This window comes from Zeus faber, assembly GCF_960531495.2.
Source record: "Zeus faber genome assembly, chromosome: 22".
Classification (NCBI taxonomy): domain Eukaryota; kingdom Metazoa; phylum Chordata; class Actinopteri; order Zeiformes; family Zeidae; genus Zeus; species Zeus faber.
In genome coordinates, this window is record NC_137209.1 from 3,449,666 (window position 1) to 3,471,828 (window position 22,163).

At 42.5% G+C, this 22,163-nt stretch overlaps 1 protein-coding gene across 1 annotated transcript in view; it reads left to right on the plus strand.

Annotated features, from left to right (window-relative positions):
- LOC307247056 (peroxisomal acyl-coenzyme A oxidase 3-like) overlaps positions 1–14,785 on the plus strand; it is a 60,130-nt gene extending 45,345 nt beyond the window's left edge. Inside the window, exon 18 of the mRNA XM_080023123.1 lies at positions 14,648–14,785. Coding sequence (XP_079879249.1) covers positions 14,648–14,767 — 120 coding nt within the window. The 3' untranslated portion in view covers positions 14,768–14,785. The remainder of the gene's footprint in view (positions 1–14,647) is intronic.
- The last annotated feature ends 7,378 nt before the right edge of the window (positions 14,786–22,163 follow it).

The following is a 22,163-nucleotide window of genomic DNA, read 5'->3' on the forward strand; positions in this document are numbered from 1 at the left end:
CTGTAATGCTTTGTCTTGGGGTGTTCTTGGAGCCTTGGGATGTCTCCGGGGCAGGAGAAAGGCTTTTTTTTTTTTCTGTCAGCAGGCTGGACATATAGCACAGGGTATATCTATGACATTGCATCCAAGACAGTCTCAACCTGGAAAGCCAATCTTTATTCATCAAGAGCTGCATACAATAACTCATTTGGATGACCTGTGGGATGACAAGAGCACAGCTGTTCTGTTTCTGTTGTACATTTATGACCGGCACCAATCCCCCTCTTTGGAGAAGAGTCCACCCTTGGGTGCACAGGATTGGTCCAAATTAGTTCTGGTGTATGAGTTTCGAATTATAGAATTATATACTTATTTATACTGGTGTCCCAATCCTCTCTACATATATCTGTCTGTACTTCAGACTTCTATCTCCATTCCTTCTTCCACCCCTTGTTTACGGTAGGGATCAGTCTCTAAGTTGGAAGATGACTTGCTCTGTCTGTTCCAGGAAAGCAACACGCTTACACTACTTAACACAACATACACCACAGACACTACAGACACACTCTCACACTCAAACTCTACACCCCCCCCCCCAACACATTCATGTGGAATCTAAACAAAGCAAAAGGCTCTGAACAATTGATGTATGGTGTGTACAATGCCAATTGATTTTAATCAGAGCTGTGAACTCATATCACCTGTAGAATGTGGTTTTAATGATCCTGATCCGTACATGGCATTCAGTACCTCGCTCTTGGCTCGAGCAAACACCCTTAACTGATTTAGGCCTATGTTCCCTATTGACACTGTCATACCTGTACTGCTCCACACTGATGCCTTGCCTTTATCTCTCATTCCATCTATTATTACTGTGCAGAAAAAATGTAGGCCTGGGCCTAATGCTGGTTGCAATTTCAGTAAATTATCTAACATCTAAGTAATAACCTTGATCCATAGAAAGTTAGACATGAATATCAAAATGGCACTTTTAAATGTAAGATCACTCACAAATAAGAGTTTTTTTAAATACATATTTATCTCTGATTTTATCTCTTAAAAAAAATCATAACTATAATAAACGAAAAGTTCTTTCAATCAGTAAGACGGGACAAAGGGGGGGTGGTAGCTGCTATCTTCTCCAATCAGTTCTGTTTTACTGAGATTGATTTTGGAAAATCTTCATCTTTTTAATATCTTGCCATTGTGCTCAAAGCTGAATCAGATGTGCTTATTTTAACTCTATACAGACCGCTTAAGTAATCCTCAGTATTTCCTCCTGAATTTTCTGAGCTTATGTCTATTACTCTTATTAGTTACCAAATAACCCTCACTGGCGATATGAATTTTGATATCAGTAATAATACTGACTCGAAGACTATGGGATTTCTGAATCTCTTAGATAGCCTAGGATTACCACAACACGTTACTGAAGCTACCTATCGACTGGTTAATGTACTTAACCTCGTAGTATCACAAGGGATAAGAATCAGTAATATTTCTGACATTACTTATCATAACTCTGTGTTCTTTGATGCTCTGTTTAATACATCTAGTTACAAAAGAGAATTTACAATTCAAAAACGGTTCTTAGGATGCCACAGCAAAACGATTTTCTGAACCTCCGATTTTCTGAACCTACAAACTCCTTTAATCCCTATAATGTACACTGTTCGATAAATAAAATTGTTGATGGCTTAAACAGTAACTTAAGTAACGCATTGGACAGCATTCCACTATTGCAATATCACCATGGATAAATAGCACTATTCGTGAGTTTAAGAAATTGTGTAGCTGAACAGGCATGGAGAATAACTAAACTAGAGATCCACTGTAACATTTTGAAGGAGCACATTTCTACTTATGGCAATGCTGTCTGTACCGAGAGAAGAACCCACTTTTCAAAGATCATTGCAGACAATTGCAGCAATCCTCGGAAACTGTTCTCAACTACTGACCGATTATTAAATCCCACTCCAGCCTCTAACATTCTTAGCCTGGCTTCTGCCTTCAAATGTGAAGAATTTGCACAATTCTTTAACAACAGAATGAAAACGGTTTTACCTTTTAATCAACTACAATCAACGTTTTAAATGAAAACAGTATGCTAGAGAAGTTAGTCCGGTTTTAAATCTAATCTAAACTATCAAGTACAGAGACTGCTCTAACTAAAATAGTCAGTTATCTTAGATTCAGTGCTGCTGCAAACAAGGTCTCAGTTCTTATTTACTTAGATTTGAGTACTGCATTTGACACAATTGGCCCCAGCATTCTCATCAATCGTCTAGAACAGGCCTGGCCAACCCGCGGCTCGCGAGCCTCATGCGGCTCTTTGGCTGGTTTCATGCAGCTCTTAAGGGGCTTTCACATGACAAGCGTCAAAAACGCAGAAAAAAAAAAAAGCGCAGCCATTCATTCCCTATTATGATTATAAAATCGCTACGATGTATCACTCGTTTTCCACCGCGGATCACTTCCTCATTTACTCAAAGCGGACAGCAGCAGGAGTCATGTCCCATTAACGCCTGTTTTATTAGTCCTAATGCCGCGTTTACACCAAAAGCGCCGGGGCGGCGCGCCTCCATACAAAGTCAACGTATAGACGCATTCCAGGCGACTGGAACGCGTCTAACACGGCATTAGGACTAATAAAACACCAAATAAGATTCTAAAAGCTTTGGAAGTTTATTTTCAACACTATTGACATGGTTAGTAGTCAACATATAAGTTGGATCGGCCGGTGAATTGCGTTGCGTATCCGACATCCCCGATGGAGAACTGTGAAGGCTGGAGGGGTGTGTGTGTGTGTGTGTGTGTGTGTGTGTCGCGACTCGCGAGCGACACGCGAGCTGCAGCCAGTGTTGCCAGATTGGGCCAATATGACAACACTGATTTCTACGGTCGCAAGCGGACCGTGAGATCATTTCAGTAGTAAACAATGTGTCAAGTTCGCTCTCATAATGGCAGGGAGAAAAAGCACAGCAAAACGAAAATATGAAGATATGAAATATGAAGATGAACACAGGACGTTTTTGACAGAGTGGGAGAGTTTATATTTTTTTGTTGAACGTAATGGCAAGCCATTCTGCCTTATATGTCAGGCGTCATTAGCGCATTTCAAAACTTCAAATCTTCAGCGCCACTTCAGCTCACTCCATGCTAACATCGACCAGGAATTTCCAAAAGGGACTGAACTTCGCAAGCACAAGTTGGTCACTTTGAAAAGTCAGGCAGAAAAGCAGATACAGTTTTTCCAAAAATTTACAAAGCACTCAGAGACCGTAACGCTTGCATCATATCAACTGGCATGGAACATTGCACAGGCTAAAAAGCCATACAATGAAGGGGACTTCGTTAAAAAATGCCTCAGTGACGCTGTTGAAATCATGTCTCCTGAAGACCACAAACTAAACCGAAGTGTATCAGACATCCAACTGTCCCGCCACACTGTTGAACGCAGAATATCGGACATTCACACGGCGATTGAATCACAGTTGATCTGACCTTCAAGCATGTGAGTATTTTAGTGTCGCATTGGATGAGAGTTGTGACATACAAGACAAGCCTCAGTTGGCAATATTTGTGCGGTTTGTGTCAAACGATTGTGTGATCAAAGAAGAACTCCTTGATATAGTGCCATTAAAAGACAGAACCCGTGGCATAGATGTGAAAGAAACAATGATGGCTGCATTTACGAAAGCAAATCTGCCCATACAGAAACTAACTGCAATAGCCACGGATGGAGCGCCAGCCATGATCGGATCTGTGAACGGGCTTGTGGGGCTGTGCAAAGCTGACCAAACATTTCCAGAGTTTTGGAATTTCCACTGCATCATCCGCAGGGAGCAACTCGTGTCTAAATCATTGAATTTAGACAACGTCATGAAGCCCGTGATGGAAATCGTCAACTACATCCGCACACATGCGCTTAACCACAGGCAATTCAGGAATCTTATCGCTGAGCTGGACCAAGGGCTTCCAGGTGACCTGTCGCTGCACTGCACTGTGAGGTGGCTGTCAAAAGGCAAGGTACTCTCTCGCTTCTTTGAGCTTTTGGATGCCGTGAAACTGTTCATGGAAGAGAAGGACAAGGACTATCCCGAGCTCTCGGACCTCGAGTGGATTATGGATCTGGCCTTTTTGGTCGACTTGCTGTGTCACTTGGACAGACTGAACCTGACCCTGCAGGGTAAGTTAACCCTGATCTGATGCAAAGTGTGTTTGCGTTTGTCAACAAACTGAAGCTGTTCAAGACGCATATTCAAAAGGGAGATTTAACGCATTTTCCCACTCTGCTAAAAGCCAGCGGGCAAGTCACCAGCGCCGCCCTGAAAAAGAAAAGAGACAGATATGCAACACAGGTTGAAAACCTGCACGAAAGCTTTGTGACCCGGTTCCGTGATCTACAACTGAAAAGGCCACAGATTACGTTCCTCGTCGACCCATTTAATGCGGATACGGACTGTTTGAAAGCCTCGCTCGTCACAGATGAGGCTACGGCTGAGTTGGAGATGATCGATTTTTGTGAGGAGGACCGACTGAAAGCTGCTTTAAGGGAAGGGACCATTGAGTTCTGGAAAAGTGTGCCAATGGAAAAATACCCCAATGTCAAACGGGCTGCGCTTAAGATACTTTCAATGTTTGGGTCAACATACGTCTGCGAGTCTGTGTTTTCTACCCTAAAACATGTGAAATCAAAGCATCGATCTGTTCTGACTGACACCCATGTGAAAGAATTGCTTCGAGTGGCAACAACGGAATACAAGATTTGACGAGGATTGTTCAAGACAAGGAATGCCAGAAGTCCCACTAAGCAACATGCATAGTCAGAGAAAAACGCTATTGTTAATTATTATATTTTTGTTTGTGGACTTGGTTGAAGTGAGAGGTATACCGCGGAAACGCAGTACTTTCATTTAGGAGTCCTGGCTCAATGGTAGCGGCTTTGAACTCGAGATCCGATAGCGGGTTCGATCCTCCTAACCACACATTTTCAAAAATGTGGCTAGGACTCCGGAACACCTAGTCCCAGGTATATGTGGATGGCCAAAGCATCGGATCGTGCATGGTAGGCAAGAGCCAAAACTGATTCTTAAAGGTTAGGGTTTAAGGGACACTATTGAATAAATTGACCCAACATGAAAAAAAGACACCCTTATCATTAAACTCGAAGTCCAATTCCCCCCTCTATGAATAAATAAACAACAGTACTTTTTGAACTGAGAGTTTGTGTGTGTGAGACAGTAACTAACTGGCCTGTGGTCTTAGTAATCCATCCATCCATCCATCTTCAACCGATTATCCTTAGTCGGGTCGCTGGGGCTAGGAGTCAATTTCTGTCATTATCATGTTGGTGTGTGACATTTACAATAAATCTGGCTGAGCAGAGGTCTGTGTGTGTGTGTGTGTGTGTGTGTGTGTGTGTGTGTGTGTGTGTGTGTGTGTGTGTGTGTGTGTGTGTGTGTGTGTGTGTGTGTGTGTTCATGTGTGCCCATGTGTATGATGTGGCTCTTTGCAGTAACACAGTAAAAAAAAGTGGCTCTTAGTCTCTGACTGGTTGGCCACCCCTGGTCTAGAAAACTGGGTTGGTCTCTGAGAATGTGCTCTTTGTATCAAAGAAATATGACATTTATTTTGGTGTTGCACAAGGAAGATGTCTTGGTCCCCTTCTTTTCTCACTATATTGTTATATATATATATACTGCAAGGTAATATCATCAGAGAACACAATGTTAATTTTCATAGCTATGCTGATGATACACAATTATACATTTCTGTCAAGCCAAATTACATAAATGCCTTATGCTCTGTGATTATCTGTCTGGCCGCAATGAGTGAATGAATGATCAATACGTTTTTTTTTAATAAAATGAAGATCAGACTGAAGATTCAAGATTCAAGATTTTTATTCAAGATTCAAGATTTTTATTTGTCACATACATATAAATACTTTCATACATATATGCAGTGAAATGTAACGCACCCGGTAATAGCACACAATATGTCCTAGGAAAAAATAAAAATAAAAAAATGTCTTTCTATAGGCCGACTAACTGACTCCTAAAACGTAATACAGTAAGTTGAATACTTATAGAATAAAATAAAAATATATAGAATAAAATGCAATAAAAATAAAAAGAAATAAAATTGATATAGTAGTATACATATAGTACAGTAGGTAGTTGAGCCTATGTGTGTGGCTCAGTTAGGACCCCTGGTGCGGTCAGCATTGACAGTTCTAATGGCTTGCGGAAAAAAACTCCGTCTCAGTCTCTCTGTTCTAGCTGTGTGACTGCGGAGGCGCTTGTCTGACCGCAGCAGCTGGAAAAGTCGTTGTTGGGGTGATGAGGATCCTTCATGATCCTGCGGTCTCTGCTAATACACCTACTGGTGTATAAGTCCTGCAGGGAGGGGAGGGTAGTTCCAGTGGTACGGTGGGCTGAATGCATCCCCCTCTGCCTGTCCTGAGCAGTACAGTTCCCAAACCAGGCAGTGATGTTGCCTGTCAGGATGTTCTCCACTGCTCCAGAGTAGAAGGACTTGAGGATCCTCACCGAGACCCGGAATTTCCTCAGCTGCCTGAGGTGGTAAAGACGCTGCCTCGCCTTTCTCACCAGAGTGTCTGTGTGTACAGTCCATGTTAAGTCCTCTGTGATGTGGACTCCCAGATATCTGAAGCTGCTCAGCCTGTCGACAGAAGTCCCATTAATCCACAAGGGCGCGTGCGTCCTGAAATACTCTTAGTTGGTCCCAAAGCCAAAAGAGATGCACTTTCTAATGGTTAAGGAAGTTTTGGTCATCAGAATAAAATGGAAGTAACAAATCTAGGTGTCGTTTCAGACTGATTCAAGTTTGAAATCCTACATACAGTAAACAGGGTGACCAAAACAGCATTTTTCCACCTTTTCCAGAAATATTGCCAATTCAACTGGATGCTGAGAAGCTCATTCATGCATTTATTTCAAGTAGACTGGACTACTGTAATGCTCTTTTTATCACAGCAAATTATTTTTATTGAGTTATCTACAGACATGGTGAAGTCAGTACATTAAATCCAAGACAAGGTAAGGTGTCTGCAACAGAAAAAGCAAAGAAAAAGAACCACCCCAATAAATAAACATATGTAGTAAATGCGATTAACTGTAGCGAATAACAAATTGATAAATGAAAAGTGAATAGTAATAGTTATAATAATAATAATAATAGTTTGAATTAAAGTAGGTGAAATGGAAAATGCATATTGTAGAACAGGCAATAGATAAAGAGGATCCCTCTCTCCCACTCTGGCGAGCTCCAACTCTGAAACACCATCAGCATCAGAAGAGATAGTGAGGTCCCTGATAAAGAATAGTAGGGGACTCAAGGTCTTGTGGAAGGATTTCAGAGATCCTTTCAGTGAGAATTATAACTTTTCCAGTTGTATGCATTGTAAGACATCCTGTATCCACCTGTCTTGTGTTTGGGGTGGGTGGACGTGTTTCCATTTAGGAGGGATGGAACGTCTGGCTAACAAAGTGGTGAAGGCCATGACATGCTGTAATGTAGTGGGCATATTCTGAGTTGGGGGGAGGCCGAACAAAGCAGTCAGGGGGTTAGGGTGTTATTTGTGTTGAAGGCCTGTTCAATAGTTTTAAAATGGAACAAAAGTCAGTCAGCCCCGGGCATGTCCAAAACATATGTATAGTCAGCTGGAGATTGCTGACATCTATTAGAGGCATTCTTTCTATCTGCATATATTTTTGCCAATTTAGCGTTGGTAAAGTGGGCTCTGTGGGGCACCTTGCACTGCAGTAGGCCATGCCTGGCCCACTTAGATGACGAGTGCACAAGACCGAGAATGTCACTCCACTGGCCGTCTGAGATATTGACACCTACAGTAAGTTGCTCCCCCAGGAGTCCTTGAGAGGTGCAGTAGTGGGGTGGGATTCATGGAGTCGATTTTGCCATAGATAATAGATATCAGCAGCTCAAAATAAAGGGTGAGAAACTAGTAAATGTTCGATTCAGTTGGCGGTTGGGGAAATGGGGGAACTGCTTTTGAACAAATGCCTTATTTGGAAAAAATGGAAGAGAGGCTATTGGGCAAGTTAAATTTAACTGACAGGGATGCAAAGGATGAAAAGACCCCATCCTCATATACTGTAGGTCATTAAGTGTTAAAAGACCATTGACCAACTGGAAGGCGGGGTCAGAGCAGGACAGGGAGAATAGGTGATTATTTAAAATTGGCCCATGAATAGAAGCTCTATGTAGACTGTTTCCTGAATTAGAGCCAAGTCTTAATAGTACGATTGAAAACTGGGTTGTTTGAAATTTTGTAGGCCACTATGGGAAGCTGAGAGCAAATGATGGAGTATAAAAAAAAATAAGATGATATCTCAGTATGAACCCAGGGCGGGCAGGGGTCAGAAAGTTTGCAGTTGGCCCAATAAAGGAGTTTAATGTTACAGGCCCAAAAGTGGTGTCAGAGATTCGGAAGCGCAAGGCCCTCTTCAGACTTGCGGAGCTGGAGAATTTATCTCTTAAAATGGACAGGCTTGTTATTCCAGATGAACGCATTCAGCTGCCGATCAAAACTAGTGAAAAAGGATTTTGTGGGAGTCTCTGCCCACAGGTACGGGTTTAGGGAGGGATACTCTTTCAGGCAGTGGGGCACCAACATGGAGAGTGTTTTATTCACAACCATAAACAAAAAAAGCCTTAAATAATTGTATAATAAAATAATCAGAGTCTGGGCTTCCTTGGTCTGGTCTGCAGGCGTGGCAGCGTCCTGCCCCACGCCATCTCTACTGTAAGACAAGACAACACATAAGAAAGCTATCCCAGCTGGGTCCAACCAATCATGGCGGGAAAACACCAGCGCCGTCTGTGGCTTAACCACAGCCACTACCATCTGCGCCCCCGGCCTATGGAACAGAAAGGGAGAGAAAAGTTAGGTGTACACAGCACTGGCTTCCCACAGAGTGTTGTTTTTAATTTATCAAATGTCTGCTGGCACTTGTCCGTCCACTGGCCTGGATCTGACACACATTTCCGTGTTAAACCAGACAACAGGATGGTCAGCTTCAAATAGTCGGCTACAAACCTCCTGTAGTGACTGGGCAGCCCCAAGAACTGCTTTACCTCCTTTTTCATCTTAGGTCTCGGGACTGTTCGCGACTGTGGCAGTTTTATCTGTCTGGGGTTGGAGCAGTACTCCACCAATGTGGTACCCCAGATACTGTACCTACTCCGCCTAACCACACACTTCTTAGGGTTGGCAGTGAGCCCTGCCAGCCTCAGGGACTCAGAGCACTGCACCCACATGCTGCATGTGCCGCCCCCAGGTGTCACTGTGAATAATTACGTCACCTAAGTAGACAGCGTGTATGCTGCATGCGGACGCAGGACCTGGTCCATGAGTCTCTGTATGTGGCTGGGGCCCGGAACAACCTGAACCGAAGGGTTACAAATTGGTCCAATCCCCGCGGAGTGGAGAAAGCCTATCTTTACTTGAACTCTGGCGAAATGTGAATATGCCATCCGCCCTTTGTTAAATCCAATGTCATAAAAAATGGAGCCATGCCTAGCCTGTCAAGGAGTTTGTCGAGCCAGGGCATTGGATACGCATCAAATTAGAACACCGCATTGACTTTTCGGTAGTCTACACAGAAGTGGACCGACCCATCAGGCTTACCTACCAGGACAATGGGACTACACCAGTCGCTCGTAGACTCCTCTATCACCTATGTCCAGTGTGGCCTTCAATTCTACCTGCACGACTTTGCGTTCATGTTCAGGCAGGCGGTACAGCCGAGGGCCTACTTTCACTTTCACCATGTTGGCGTTGGACTTGAGCGAAGCAATCTTCTGAACATGGTCCTACACTATAACTTGAATGAGTTCTAGCTTTGCTTGGAGTGTCGAGATGGTTGCCCAAAAGTCAGGGGAGAAGGCTTTTTGGTGTTCTTCTAGGAGGCTAGCTATGGTCGCCATGTTGAGTTTGTTGCTTGCTTTCCCGGAGAGATTGGATTTTACGGTTTGTTATTCTTCGCTTTGTTTGGTTGATTGGGCTGCCATATTTCGGTGATATGTTGCTCAAAATAACAATATCATCCACTTGGTGGCAAGTCAAAGTGAAATTACGGGGTTTTGCAAGGTTAGACAAATAAAAGTTCCAGGATCGATACTCAGCGTGTCTACTCCATCCGGAAGTCAATGCTCTTTTAACTGGTCTTCCAAAACAGTAAGTTGAGAAACTACAGCTAATTCAGAACACTGTCACTTGACTTTAAACGAAAACAAGGAAGAGAGCAAATTACTCCTGTTTTAGCTACATTGCACTGGCTCCCTTTATCTTTTAGAATTGATTCCTTCTTCCTTCTTCTACTTCCTTGAGACCTTCTACTCTTATGCAGAGCTCTTCATGGTTCAGCTCCCTCTTACGTCTCTTCATGTCTTTTAAACATTCCAAAAGCCCCCCAAAATAAAATTGGGAAGCTGCCTTCATCCACGATGCAGCTTAATTGTGGAACACGGTACCGAAAAAGTATTAGAGAGGTGGGCTCAGTGGACATTTTTAAACAGCAACTGAAAACATTTTTAATTTATCTTATAATCATCAACAAGCTTTTTATTATTTTAAGTTATTTATTTCTATTCTTTTTAATATTTTTTCTTTAAATGTTATTACTTTACTTAAATGATCTTCCCTGTTTTATGCCCCTTGGATTGTATGGTTTAGTCTTGTTTATTATTGTGTGGTTTATTTATTGTTATTTCTATTTTTGGTGTTTGCTGAAACAAAAAAAACACTTCGTGAGCTACATTCTCTGCATGAAAACTGCTATACAAGTAATGTTTATTTTTACGATTAAACGCTAGGCCACAACTGTGTCAGGGATCTCCTTCACTTTTTCAACCTCTCCAGCATGACTCTAGAGCAGGGGTGGGCAAACTTTTTGACTCAGGGGCCACAATGGGTTTTCAAATTTGACAGAGGGGCCTGGCCAGTAGAAGATGGATGGAAAGTGTTTGTGTGAACCAATATAAATTACATGTGAAAGACATTACATAAAAAGTTTCGCCCTTTAAAGGGTTGTTGCCTAAGCATGAATAGTAAGATGTTTTTATGCAAGGGTTTTTTTATTTATTATTTATTTAATGTGTTTGGGGTTTTTTCCGTTGTGACATTGGCAAGTCTACACCAAGGTAGCTTCAGCCTCTCGATGACACCAGACACGCTGTCATACCAGTCCTCTCCTCGTGTTTTCCCCTTTAGGGATTTCATGGTCAAAAATTCCACTGTTATCTCAAAATTGTCATTAATCCCTCTGATAAAAATTAAGAGCGGAGCAGTGTCTTTTATGTCGTTACTTTCATCCAGTGCTAACAAATATAACTTAAACGACTCAGCTTTTTTGTTTAACTCGCTGGCTATGTCTTCCTCAATTAGTTCTACACGGCAAGTCACTGTCCTGCGTGATAAACACATTTTTCCAAAATTGTTTTTGCTCTCTGGACACAAGAGACCTGTTGTCTCTACCATGCATTCTTTCAAAAACTCCCCTTCGGACAAAGGCTTGCTGCCCTTTGCTAATTTGAATGCCAGCAAATAACTTGCCTTGGTACTTGACTCTTGAATAGTAGTTTGTCTCTGAAAAATGTTTTGCTGAGTCTGTAAATTGGCTGCCAACCTCTGAGCACTAGCCGCCGGTTCCAACAGGCCGTATGTGGCCCACGGGCTGTAGTTTGCTCATGCCTGCTCTAGGGCAAAGATTGATTCCCAAGAGAATTGACTAATTTATATAGACAGATGAGATGGAAAGATATAAGAACAACAGCGAGAATGTGGTGTGACCCCAAACAGATTCTCTATGAATCTGTGCAATCTCAATATAAAAGAAAAAAGCGCAATTCAGACTATGACTTATAGTCGCTTAAAAATCTGTAAGAATTTTAAGAAATAGCATTATTGGATTGCCATTTTCATGCAATGGCAATAATGCACAAATTGCAATACATGCCTAAGTCTCTCTCTCTCTCTCTCTCTCTCTCTCAGTACATCCAGTGGCGTCTTTATATTTATAGGCAGCTGTTTTGATAGAGTTGTGGCAGTTTCACCTACGACCTGCCACTTGTTTCAGGGACCTCCGGCACGGAGATACAGAAGACGGAGTTGTAGAAAAGAGCCTTTTTGTTGTTTATTTGTCATAAAAAGCGCCGTTTCGGCACTTCACTGCCAAGAAGACTTCATCCACTCCCTGAACTTGTGTATGTGGACGGAGCAGTCCACAGGGGGTTTTACTTTTTGGTATGCAGCCACTCTGATCCTGGGTCCCCAATTACCTAGATCCAGGTCAGGTGTGGCTGCTCAAACCACACTATCCTCACACCACAACAGTATATATCAACTTTCTATGAATTTCCCTCTGAGTCAAGGGTGATGCAGATCCATGAATTGAATGGCTTCCCTGTATAAATGCCCAGCAGCTGGTGGGGTAAAGTCTGACAGAGAGACCTTGTATTTTCTCCTCTCACTGAAAGCATATCCCAGCAGTCAGTTTTTCCACCGTTACCTGTGGAAAAAAGTGGTACAATGACATCATGCTTAAGGGTGTGGCCTGACATGCAACCTTGCTGATTATTTTAATCTATAGAGACCAGGTTGCGTTTATCCCGTTGTGGTAGCTGCAGTGCATTCTGTGCAGCATTTTTCAAGGATAGGTTGGCTATTTTTCAACCCAGGCCTGATAAGGAGGTTGGTCCCGATCTATTCAAAGCACAACCTCCCAACCTCCCGCATTATAGTTACAAGTGACTTATGTCATTTTTAAGATCTTAATATCACATTTAATTTAAAACTGCTTGTTCCGCAAGTGGTGCAAGGTTTTTGCTATCACATAGATTTAACCAGTTTTTTAAAAGGCTTAAGGATTGCGTTGTTGCACTGTGTTTAAGCACAGCAAAAAGCTGCAGCAGAGTATAAGTATAAGTGAGTTGCCTGGGTTGAAAAACAGCCTATCCTTTAAGGTTTTAATTCTAACGCCTAAACTTATAACAATCAATAGTTTGTAAATATTTTTTTTTCTCGATAAAGAGTCACCGCATGTAGCTCTAAATAAAAGCAAATTCATTCTAACATTTTATTAATCTGTATTTTAAACACTGTTTTTTAATAATTACTTGAACACAAGCCAGACACTTGAAGAATGTCGACATCATGTATGACTAACAACACCCTAGGTGGGTGTGGGCATGTGGGCGCAATATGAGTGTGTTATGAACGGAGCTTTGGGGTAATGAGAAGGACAGCCTGCACCTGGTATATGATGTACAGTATATGTATATAAATATAATTTAAATATATAAAGATATAACTGTTTTAAATGTATTATTGAATGATTGCCCATCCCTAATTTGTGATATGGACCTTAAGTACAGCTCATGTTCTTTGTATTTGATTTTGTTCCGTCAGGAAAAATAAATTCATCCTCCCAGTAAACTCTAATCCAATGAGGCCATTAAAAGTAACTGTTTAAAATATACTGTGGAGAGTCACCCATACTCATATTCTCAGAACCCCCTTCGTCAGCAGCATGATTCTAAACTCACCAGAATCTTCCTAGACCCGAAGGAATTAAGCTGTTACCACATAAACAAGCATGCTGGCGCGTGGGACCTGAGGCTACAGTCTGAGTCACACAGGCAATTATTCTGACTGTTCACTGTCTTTAATTTCAAGTTCTGCTTCTTAAACGTTGTTCATGTTCTGGCATAGCTAAATGCTGCCGCTAGTGACTCCCCTAATGCTGTCGCCGAAGAATGACAATAACAATCAAAGAGACTGGAATGTAATCTTCATCTAGCGTGATCTTTGTGACAGAAACACAAAAAGTGGGCAATGTCAAGAAACCGAGAGTAAACTAAGGTCATGTGTTTGCAATGCAAATCAACTATTTGAATTGCAAACACATGAACTCTATTTAGCTTCACTTTCATACTTTTTGGAAAATTCCGATAAACAGCCGTTTTTGCGTCTTTCCATTTGTTTGATATCAGTACACTGTTTTGATGGTGTAAGTTTTTGTACCCTATGTATTTTTTCTATCTTAAGTCCTGGAGGGTGACACCGTCAATGACAAGCCCCCGATGAAATGATCAGACTGCCAAATCTACACGATCTGACGACTAGCAGCTGATTCTGCCCTGACAAAACATAGGCAGATGATTGCTTACTGTCAAAGCATTCAGTCTATTTAAATGCTTTACTAATCCATGAATACGGATAGCGTAATCCCCGCATCTAATGTCATTGTCGCAGTCGCTTCTGTTCCGTTCAGTTATTTACTCCTAGGTTTAATGAGGAGGTGTACTGGACCCAAGTGCAGAAGAAGATAATCTGAGGCAGAAGTTAAACATAAACCTGGTTAAATTAAACAGAAAAAAGAAAAACACAACAAAAACACTGCTGCCAGCGGTCAGAACCTTAACTAAGCTGTCACTGCTTCCAGAACTGAACCATATTAACACCTATAAGTGTTTTGTTTGCTCTCCAGGTAATAAACTTTGATGAAAGCAGTCCGAGCCGAACGAATGTGATAGTTTATACAGAAGAAAATTGTGAGGGCAATCTTCCCTAAACTCAACCCGACTAATCATGTCTTCTCCTCCTTTCCGCCCTGTGTAGCTGTATAGTAACATCTGGGCAACAATTCTCCAAGGCAACAAGGTGTTGGAACGCCCGTCCTGGTGGAAGGAGTTCTGTTGGGACAAACCCGAGGTTGGATCCCTCCAAGCCAAACTCTAAGAATTCTAAAAGCACCTCTCCATGTTGGTCTAGGAACACATCATACAGCAGGGAACCAAACTAGAATGTCCCTCTCTGTCAAGGCAACACAATGTTATAATGTTATCAACATAATTATTCAATTCCCCGCTGTTGCTTGTGCAGGGATTACCTGTCACGTGCCAAATGCTGTGACAGTCTTTTCATCTACAAATTTTGTTAACACAAAGTCTGATGCAAATCCACGGTTGTATGTTGAGTTGAATGTATATGAAAATTGTTTCAAAATCAATTCAAGAGGTATATTTAAAGTCAAATCATGTGAATATACTTGGTTATTTAATCACAGTGGGCCTCATTCAAGAATGTGCATAGAAATGTTCTTAGTTTGTGCGCAGACTCATGTGACACATTTGTTCTTACCCAGATGCATATGTTAATGGTTCTCAACCATTCTAAATAGACAGGCGCAGCTTCTACACAACATAAGCCACGGCTCCAAATACAGAACTTGGGGCTGCTCCTCAGAGGTAAAGAAAGAGGAGGAGCCGAGTAGTGCACCATTTAGAGCTGACTGGTGCACGAGGTTTGCGCCGTAATGGAGGCAGTAATGGAGGCAACCGATGCCATCTCCCATTAGATTGCTCTTTGGTAGAAATTTAAAATCAATTTATAAAAAATCAATTTATATAAAAGCCGTTTTTCCTCTCTTTCCCCCTCCTTTTCTTTATAAATTGGAGGCTGTTTGTAGCCATGAAGCTGATGGTGCGATGACTTGGACTGGCTGGCTGTGGTTGACCCGTTGATTGAGTCCAGATTATTACATATTTAATGATTAAATGAAAATATCAATAATTCATAATATGAGAAGGTGCTTTCTCTTGCCAGTGGAAACCGGGTGATGAGCTGCCTAATGTAGCTGGGGGAAAATCTGGGGAAATAAACTGGTGTGGTTTATCAGTAACTTTGTATGAGTGAGGTTCAGATCAACAAGGATCAATCAGGAATATTTTAGACACACAAGCTAACTGGTGCTAGCATTTCCTTTTGGATGCTATAACAACATACCAAATTCCTAACATTCTTCAATTTGACTTCCTGTACAAATCTTCTGTAAGTGTGTGGGTTAACATTTGATCGCTAGCAAAGGGATATATGTATTACATTTTAACTTGATATTATTGATATTGAAATTTCACAATATTTGTCCTGTTTTAAATGTGTCTGCAATTACATGTGATCATGCAATAAATTTTGCATTCTTCTAGTCTTTTTGTGATCCTTATTTCCCCTCATTTTTGTGTTTTAACCCATTCTAGTATCTTAGACATCTAGTTTGTCCTTCTATGGAATTCGGCATGTCATACCGTTTGGCTGATCAACTTTGATGTTGGGGTTGAGTTAGTGTTGCTTTTGCGTGCTGAAAAAGAGGGGCATTTTTACAAATGATTCTGCAAAACACTGTGATTGTAAAATGAAGAAAGATGCCTTGAAATTTCTCATTTCATATTCTGTTGTTCAATATTTCAATTGAAGAAATCCCATGAATAAGTTACTTATTTCTTTGAGATAGATGAAAACAGGTTTTTCCTAAAAGTCAGCTAACTAATCTTACACACCAGCCAAGTTGATCTCAAAAACATTAGATTGGCTGTTTTAGCTCCTCCAAGATATATAATGACATATGCTGTACATTGGATGTGACACAAATATATTCCACTGGACTTAATATGAAGCACTCCATCTTCATACAGCCTTTACACACACACACAAACAACAGCCTTTGTACATACAGACGATATGAATCAGTCTATTTCATGGGCCAAAAAGGTATTGTTCAATGTACATCTCAAGTTTGAGTAGTTACCATCAATGTCATCCCCTGACAGCACATCTGAGATAGTAAGATAAACCTTGCTAATGAAACTTCAACCTTTCCCCAAATTGGGATCTAGCTAGGTATTTTTTTTACCCAGCAAATCTTGCTTCCTTCAGATCAGCCTCCCGGAACACACATCCTCTCTTTACTAAGACTTTACTATGAGAAACTTACCACTCTGGTCTTATTAAAACAAAACCACTGGAGGTCACAAGGACATGAGTGAGATTTGAGACACAAACTCTCAACAAACCCTTTGGCCTCAACCAGATCTGATAGCTGTGTCTGCAAAACATCCTATCTATATACAGCAGTTATGGTACAACAAAGACAAATGAACAGCCCAGAAAATGTAAGTAATGTCTTGGACTTTGGTCTTGCTTAACACACACATGCACGCACGCACACACACACACACGCACACATGCAAACACATGCCCTCTCGCCATGAAATAAAACCATTTCCACTAGTTCTGCGTCTTTGTGACAACAGCTTTGTGACATTTTGTTGATGAAAACCTGTTTCACCAGTCTCTAAGTTCACTTTTACTAGTTACAGTAGCAGTGTTGGAGAATCTGCTTTGTTTATAACTTGTTGCCATGGTGACACCAAGGGGAAAGGAAAACAGCAGTTAAAGTGGCTGGAGGTGGCCTTTATATCATTTAGATAAAGCCAAAGCCCAAAAATGTTTATATATATTCTCTACAAAAGGATTATATTACCAGGACTCACTTGAATCGTCGTGTTGAAATCAATTTGTGTTGTGCTTGGCTAAGATGGTCGTAACTCCCTTTGAGGGGAACGGGATATCAGCGTATCACCGTGTGAAATGGCTGCATAAACACAACAAACACACACCTACATAGACACGTGTTCGACTGACCTCACTTCTCGGCGACGTTGAGGCTGTGGCAACACCCTAATTAAAATGATGTCTGTGATATATGAGAAATTTCACAAAATACAAATGTTGATGGATGAATGACTTAGCCCCCCACTCCCCACCCCCCATTTCAAATAAAAAATCTGTCCACAGGAGAACCGAAAAATTATTTACATCCCCAATGTGTTTCCAAAAGTTGGAGAGACTTTTAATGGCGACACCTGATGGTCATCGGCCATCGCTTGTAGGTTGTAAGAACAGAGAGACTGAGACGGAGTTTCTTCCCTCAAGCCATCAGAACTGTCAACGCTGACCTCACCAGGGGTCCTAACTGAGCCATGCACTAGGCTCCACTACCTACTGTACTGTATGTAGCATACTGTACCGCATACTGTATCACTGTTCAGGGTTGTTCGTGATGCCGTATTGCTGCGCCGTACTGTTGTATTCTGTGCTGTATTATCCCAAACACTACCTCACACTATTCACATTCACATGCCACTTTAATTCACATGCCACTTTAAATGCACATATCTGTATATACATAGGCTTATTCCTTCTATCTATTCCATTTTATTTCAATTCATTTTTATTGTATTTTATTCTATATATTTTTTATCTTATTCTATAAGTATTCCACTTACTGTATTACGTTTTAGGAGTCAGTTAGTCGGTCTATTAGAAAGGAATCTTCTACTTTTTATTTTATTTTCTATTTTTTCCTAGGACATATTGTGTGCTATCACCGGGTGCGTTGCATTACATTTCACTGCATATATGTATGGAAGTATGTATATGTATGTGACAAATAAAAAATCTTGAATCTTGAATCTTGAGGTTCCTGACGCAAGCCAAATGTAAAAGTTGAGGTCATGACGTCAGGGTTTTCGAGAAGCTCCGTTTTAACTGTCCACACGAGTACACACACGTTTTGTGTTAGTCCTAGTGGATAATGCAACCTGGTACCCCAAAGCAGTGCAGTATTATGGCCAAAAGTGTGGCGTAGGCTCTGTTTCAGATCATCTCCCGAGTTGGGATTCTGAAGGACATCCTGACCAACCAGGGCACTACCTTTATGTCACGTACTCGGAAACTATGTGTTACTGGGCGTGCGCTCAATTCGGACCAGCGTTTACCATCCCCTGACCGACGGTCTGTTGGAACGCTTTAATAAAACGCTGAAAACATGATTCCAAAGTTTGTTCATGACAATAGCCATAATTGGGACAAGTGGTTGGACCCCCTGTTTGCGGTGCGGGAGGTTACCCAGACCTCCTCTGGATTTCTCCCTTTGAACTTCTCTTTGGCAGGAGACCCCGGGGGGTGCTAGACCTAATTAAAGAAAACTTGGAGGAAGGTCCTAGCACCAGTAGGAAGGAAATACAGTATGTTATGGAACTGAGAGCAAAATTACACGTGCTGCTTCGGCAGTTACCACGGGAGGATGTGCTCCAGGCTCAGGAACATCAGTGCCTCTTATACGACCCCCATTGCTACCCGCGCCCTGTGCAAGGGCAAGGCCCGCCCCACCACAGCCGACACCCCACCTGGCCGTGAGATCCGAATGCAGTGCCCATCCACGTAGCAGCGGGGACCTGCGGCAGAGAAGCTGCACGGTGGGAGCAATGGCCGACAGCTGCCCCAAACACCACAACCCACACCAGCAAGCAGCCCCCCCATGGGCCCCGGCACCCTCCGCAGCACTGCCAGGTCGCAGCACACCTTAAGCCACCAGGCCCAAGGCACCAGGACTCCCGCCCAGTCTGCGGAGGTCCCACCCGGCCACCCTCCGGCCAAACACGCCCCCACACCCACCCAACGGCGACCCGCCACCCAGGAAAACCCCAGTGCTCAATGTGTGCTGATGGCAATTGCAGTTAAAATTGCGGGATGTGGGGGTGCGAGTCCTTCAGGGAAGTCAAACCCGAATAACTCGCACCCCTCCTGCCCCGCAGACCCTGGTCTAGTGGAGTGTTGTTCGGAGTACGATTGGTGTGCAAGTGTATGTGTTCTAAGCTAATATGAGTGGGATTAAAATTTCAGAATGTATGAGAAGCAGCTGGGGCAGGAGCGTGGCAGGCAAGATAGCAGCTGCCTGCCGCATCCCCACCCACATAGCTCGCATCCCAACCACCTCATCCTTGTTAATTTTCTGCACTTCTTGATCCACTATCCCCACATCATCCACTCTTCTCTCCCTCTCATTTTCTTCATTCATCAACTCCTCAAAGTACTCCTTCCACCTTCTCAACACACCCTCCTTACTAGTCAGCACATTCCCATCATTATCCTTCATCACCCTAACCTGCTGTACATTGTTGGAGAAAAATATAGTACTCGAGGATCACCAAGTTGTTCAGTTGTTGGAGAAAACCTTTCTTACCTGTTTTAATCAATTACTGACCTTCTGTTGATCAATTAAAGTATTATAATAATTACAACCTGTTTTAATCAATTACTGAACTTCTGTTGATCAATTCAAGTATAACAATTACCCTCGAGGTTCTCCACGTGTTCGTTGATGGGTAGGAGCGTGAATCAGAGGACGTAACACGACTTTAGGAGTTGGTCATATTTATTGTCAGGCAGAATCAACAAGTGCAGGCTCAGTTCCAGTTCGTAAAGTCTGAGCATCGTGGGGGCGACACACACACGTAAGTCTCAGCCGCCCCCCGAAGTCTGAGCCCCGATCCTTCTTCCCTGGATCCTTATATAGTCTAATGTACGCAAGTGGTCACAAAAGGACATATGGATCACAAAGAACAATGTACGTGCAGAACACCATGAACAACATGTACGCAAGCGGAAAAGTACAGGAACAACATTGTAGGGGGTGGTAGCTCAGGAGGTAGAGCTGGTGGTCTAGTGATCCAAAGGTTGCTGGTTCGATCCCAGGCTCCTCCTGCTAGCATGCTGTAGTGTCCTTGAGCAAGACACTTAACCCCTAATTGCTCCTGATGGCTGCGTCCGTCGGTCTTTGAACAATTGTAAGTCGCTTTGGATAAAAGCGTCTGCTAAATGACTAAATGTAATGTAATGTAATGTAACATGTGCGCGACTGGTCACAAAAGGACATTTTCAACCAGAGGCGCCATATTATTTCTAACAGTCCCCTAACAGTCTTTTGACCTCATCACACATGAGGTCAATCTAAAACAGTCCACAAAATATGTATGAATAAAGGGGAAGAAGATAAATAAAACATAAAAGTGTCCAACACAGACTGGTCGACCCATCGGATCCTACAGCTGGACCTTTCCCTACCTAATAGAATCTAACACGAGAAATAAAATATAAAACATTGAACTTCTTCCCAGATAACATTTAAAACAAACAAGAAACAATTCTGACAGTGCATTGCTCCAGGAGCGATTGACAGGGAAAACCCCATTTGTCTTAGAGGGAAAAAACCTGCCAACATCCGTATTATTGAACGGGCATTCACTCACCACCTGGACCGTTTACAAAAAAAGAGCAAACAAAAAGTACAGAGTAATCTCTTAGGAGCAATGTTTCCCTGGGTGTGATACTGGATCTCGCAGCTTTTTAGCTCTTAACCTCATGCGAGGTGTGCTGACTCCACTGTGTAGATCTTTCTTTCTCGAACCCTGGTCAACTAGATGCAGTCATCGTTTTCACCGCTTTCAGCCAGACCCAGTCGGAGACTCTTACAGCCTTACCCGACGGTGGGTTGATTCGCTCTCCAGCGTGGCCCTGTATCTTTGAGGAGAGAGAGAGACTACCAGAACAGTTAGGATACCATAGTACAATGCATGAACCACGCGGGTAAGGTCCAGGGGCAGTAAAGGGAGAGTTAAGTGTGAGGTCCAGGGGCGTTCCCCTTTTACCAAAACCTCCACACTCACACACACACACACACACACACAGTTTTAGAGCCATGCAAATCAGACCTTCAGAGAAGAACTAGAAGAGGATCCATATGATCCGCCACTATTATTTTTATTATTCCAATTATTATTATTATTATTATTATATTAATTATTTGTATTATTATACCAATTCCAATTATTTTTCAGAAACATCCAAATAAAAAGGGAGTGCGTAGTCTGGGATGGCAAGGGCGAGCGAGACGTGTGGTCGCGAGTAATCAAATAGGGCATACCACTGCAGTTGGTCAGGCGTCAAGTCCAATTGGTGTTTTCTAAGTTTGCAATGAAAATGTCATGGTAAACGAGATCTGGGGTCGTTTAGGGTGACGTGGTATGGGTCTTTCGGTGGGACGAAAGGTCGGATGGACTGCAACCAGGGTTTCCATTTGGTGTACAGGGAAAGTATTCCCCTTTTTTCAAGTGTCTCTGGGCATACTCTGCCCCAGTATACATCTTCTTGTTTTCTTTTGTTCTCCGAGGCCTGGTTGGCCTTCCCAAACTTCTTCACTAATTTATCTGCAAGTCCATCAATCGTTCCCCCACTAACTGTTGTACCACCTTTTCCAATTTAAGGTGACTGCTAGCTTTTGCTCCAGTTGTGCTTTCAGCGATGATCCCTGCTGCGCTGCAGGGGGATGCTTTGGCATATGACGATGTGGCCTCACGGTGTTTGTGTCGTTTATGGGCATCGTTACACGCAAGTTGTAAACCGTGACCTCCTGTCATGATCTCCGCCTTCTTCTACCTTCCCCTCCCTCTCCTTA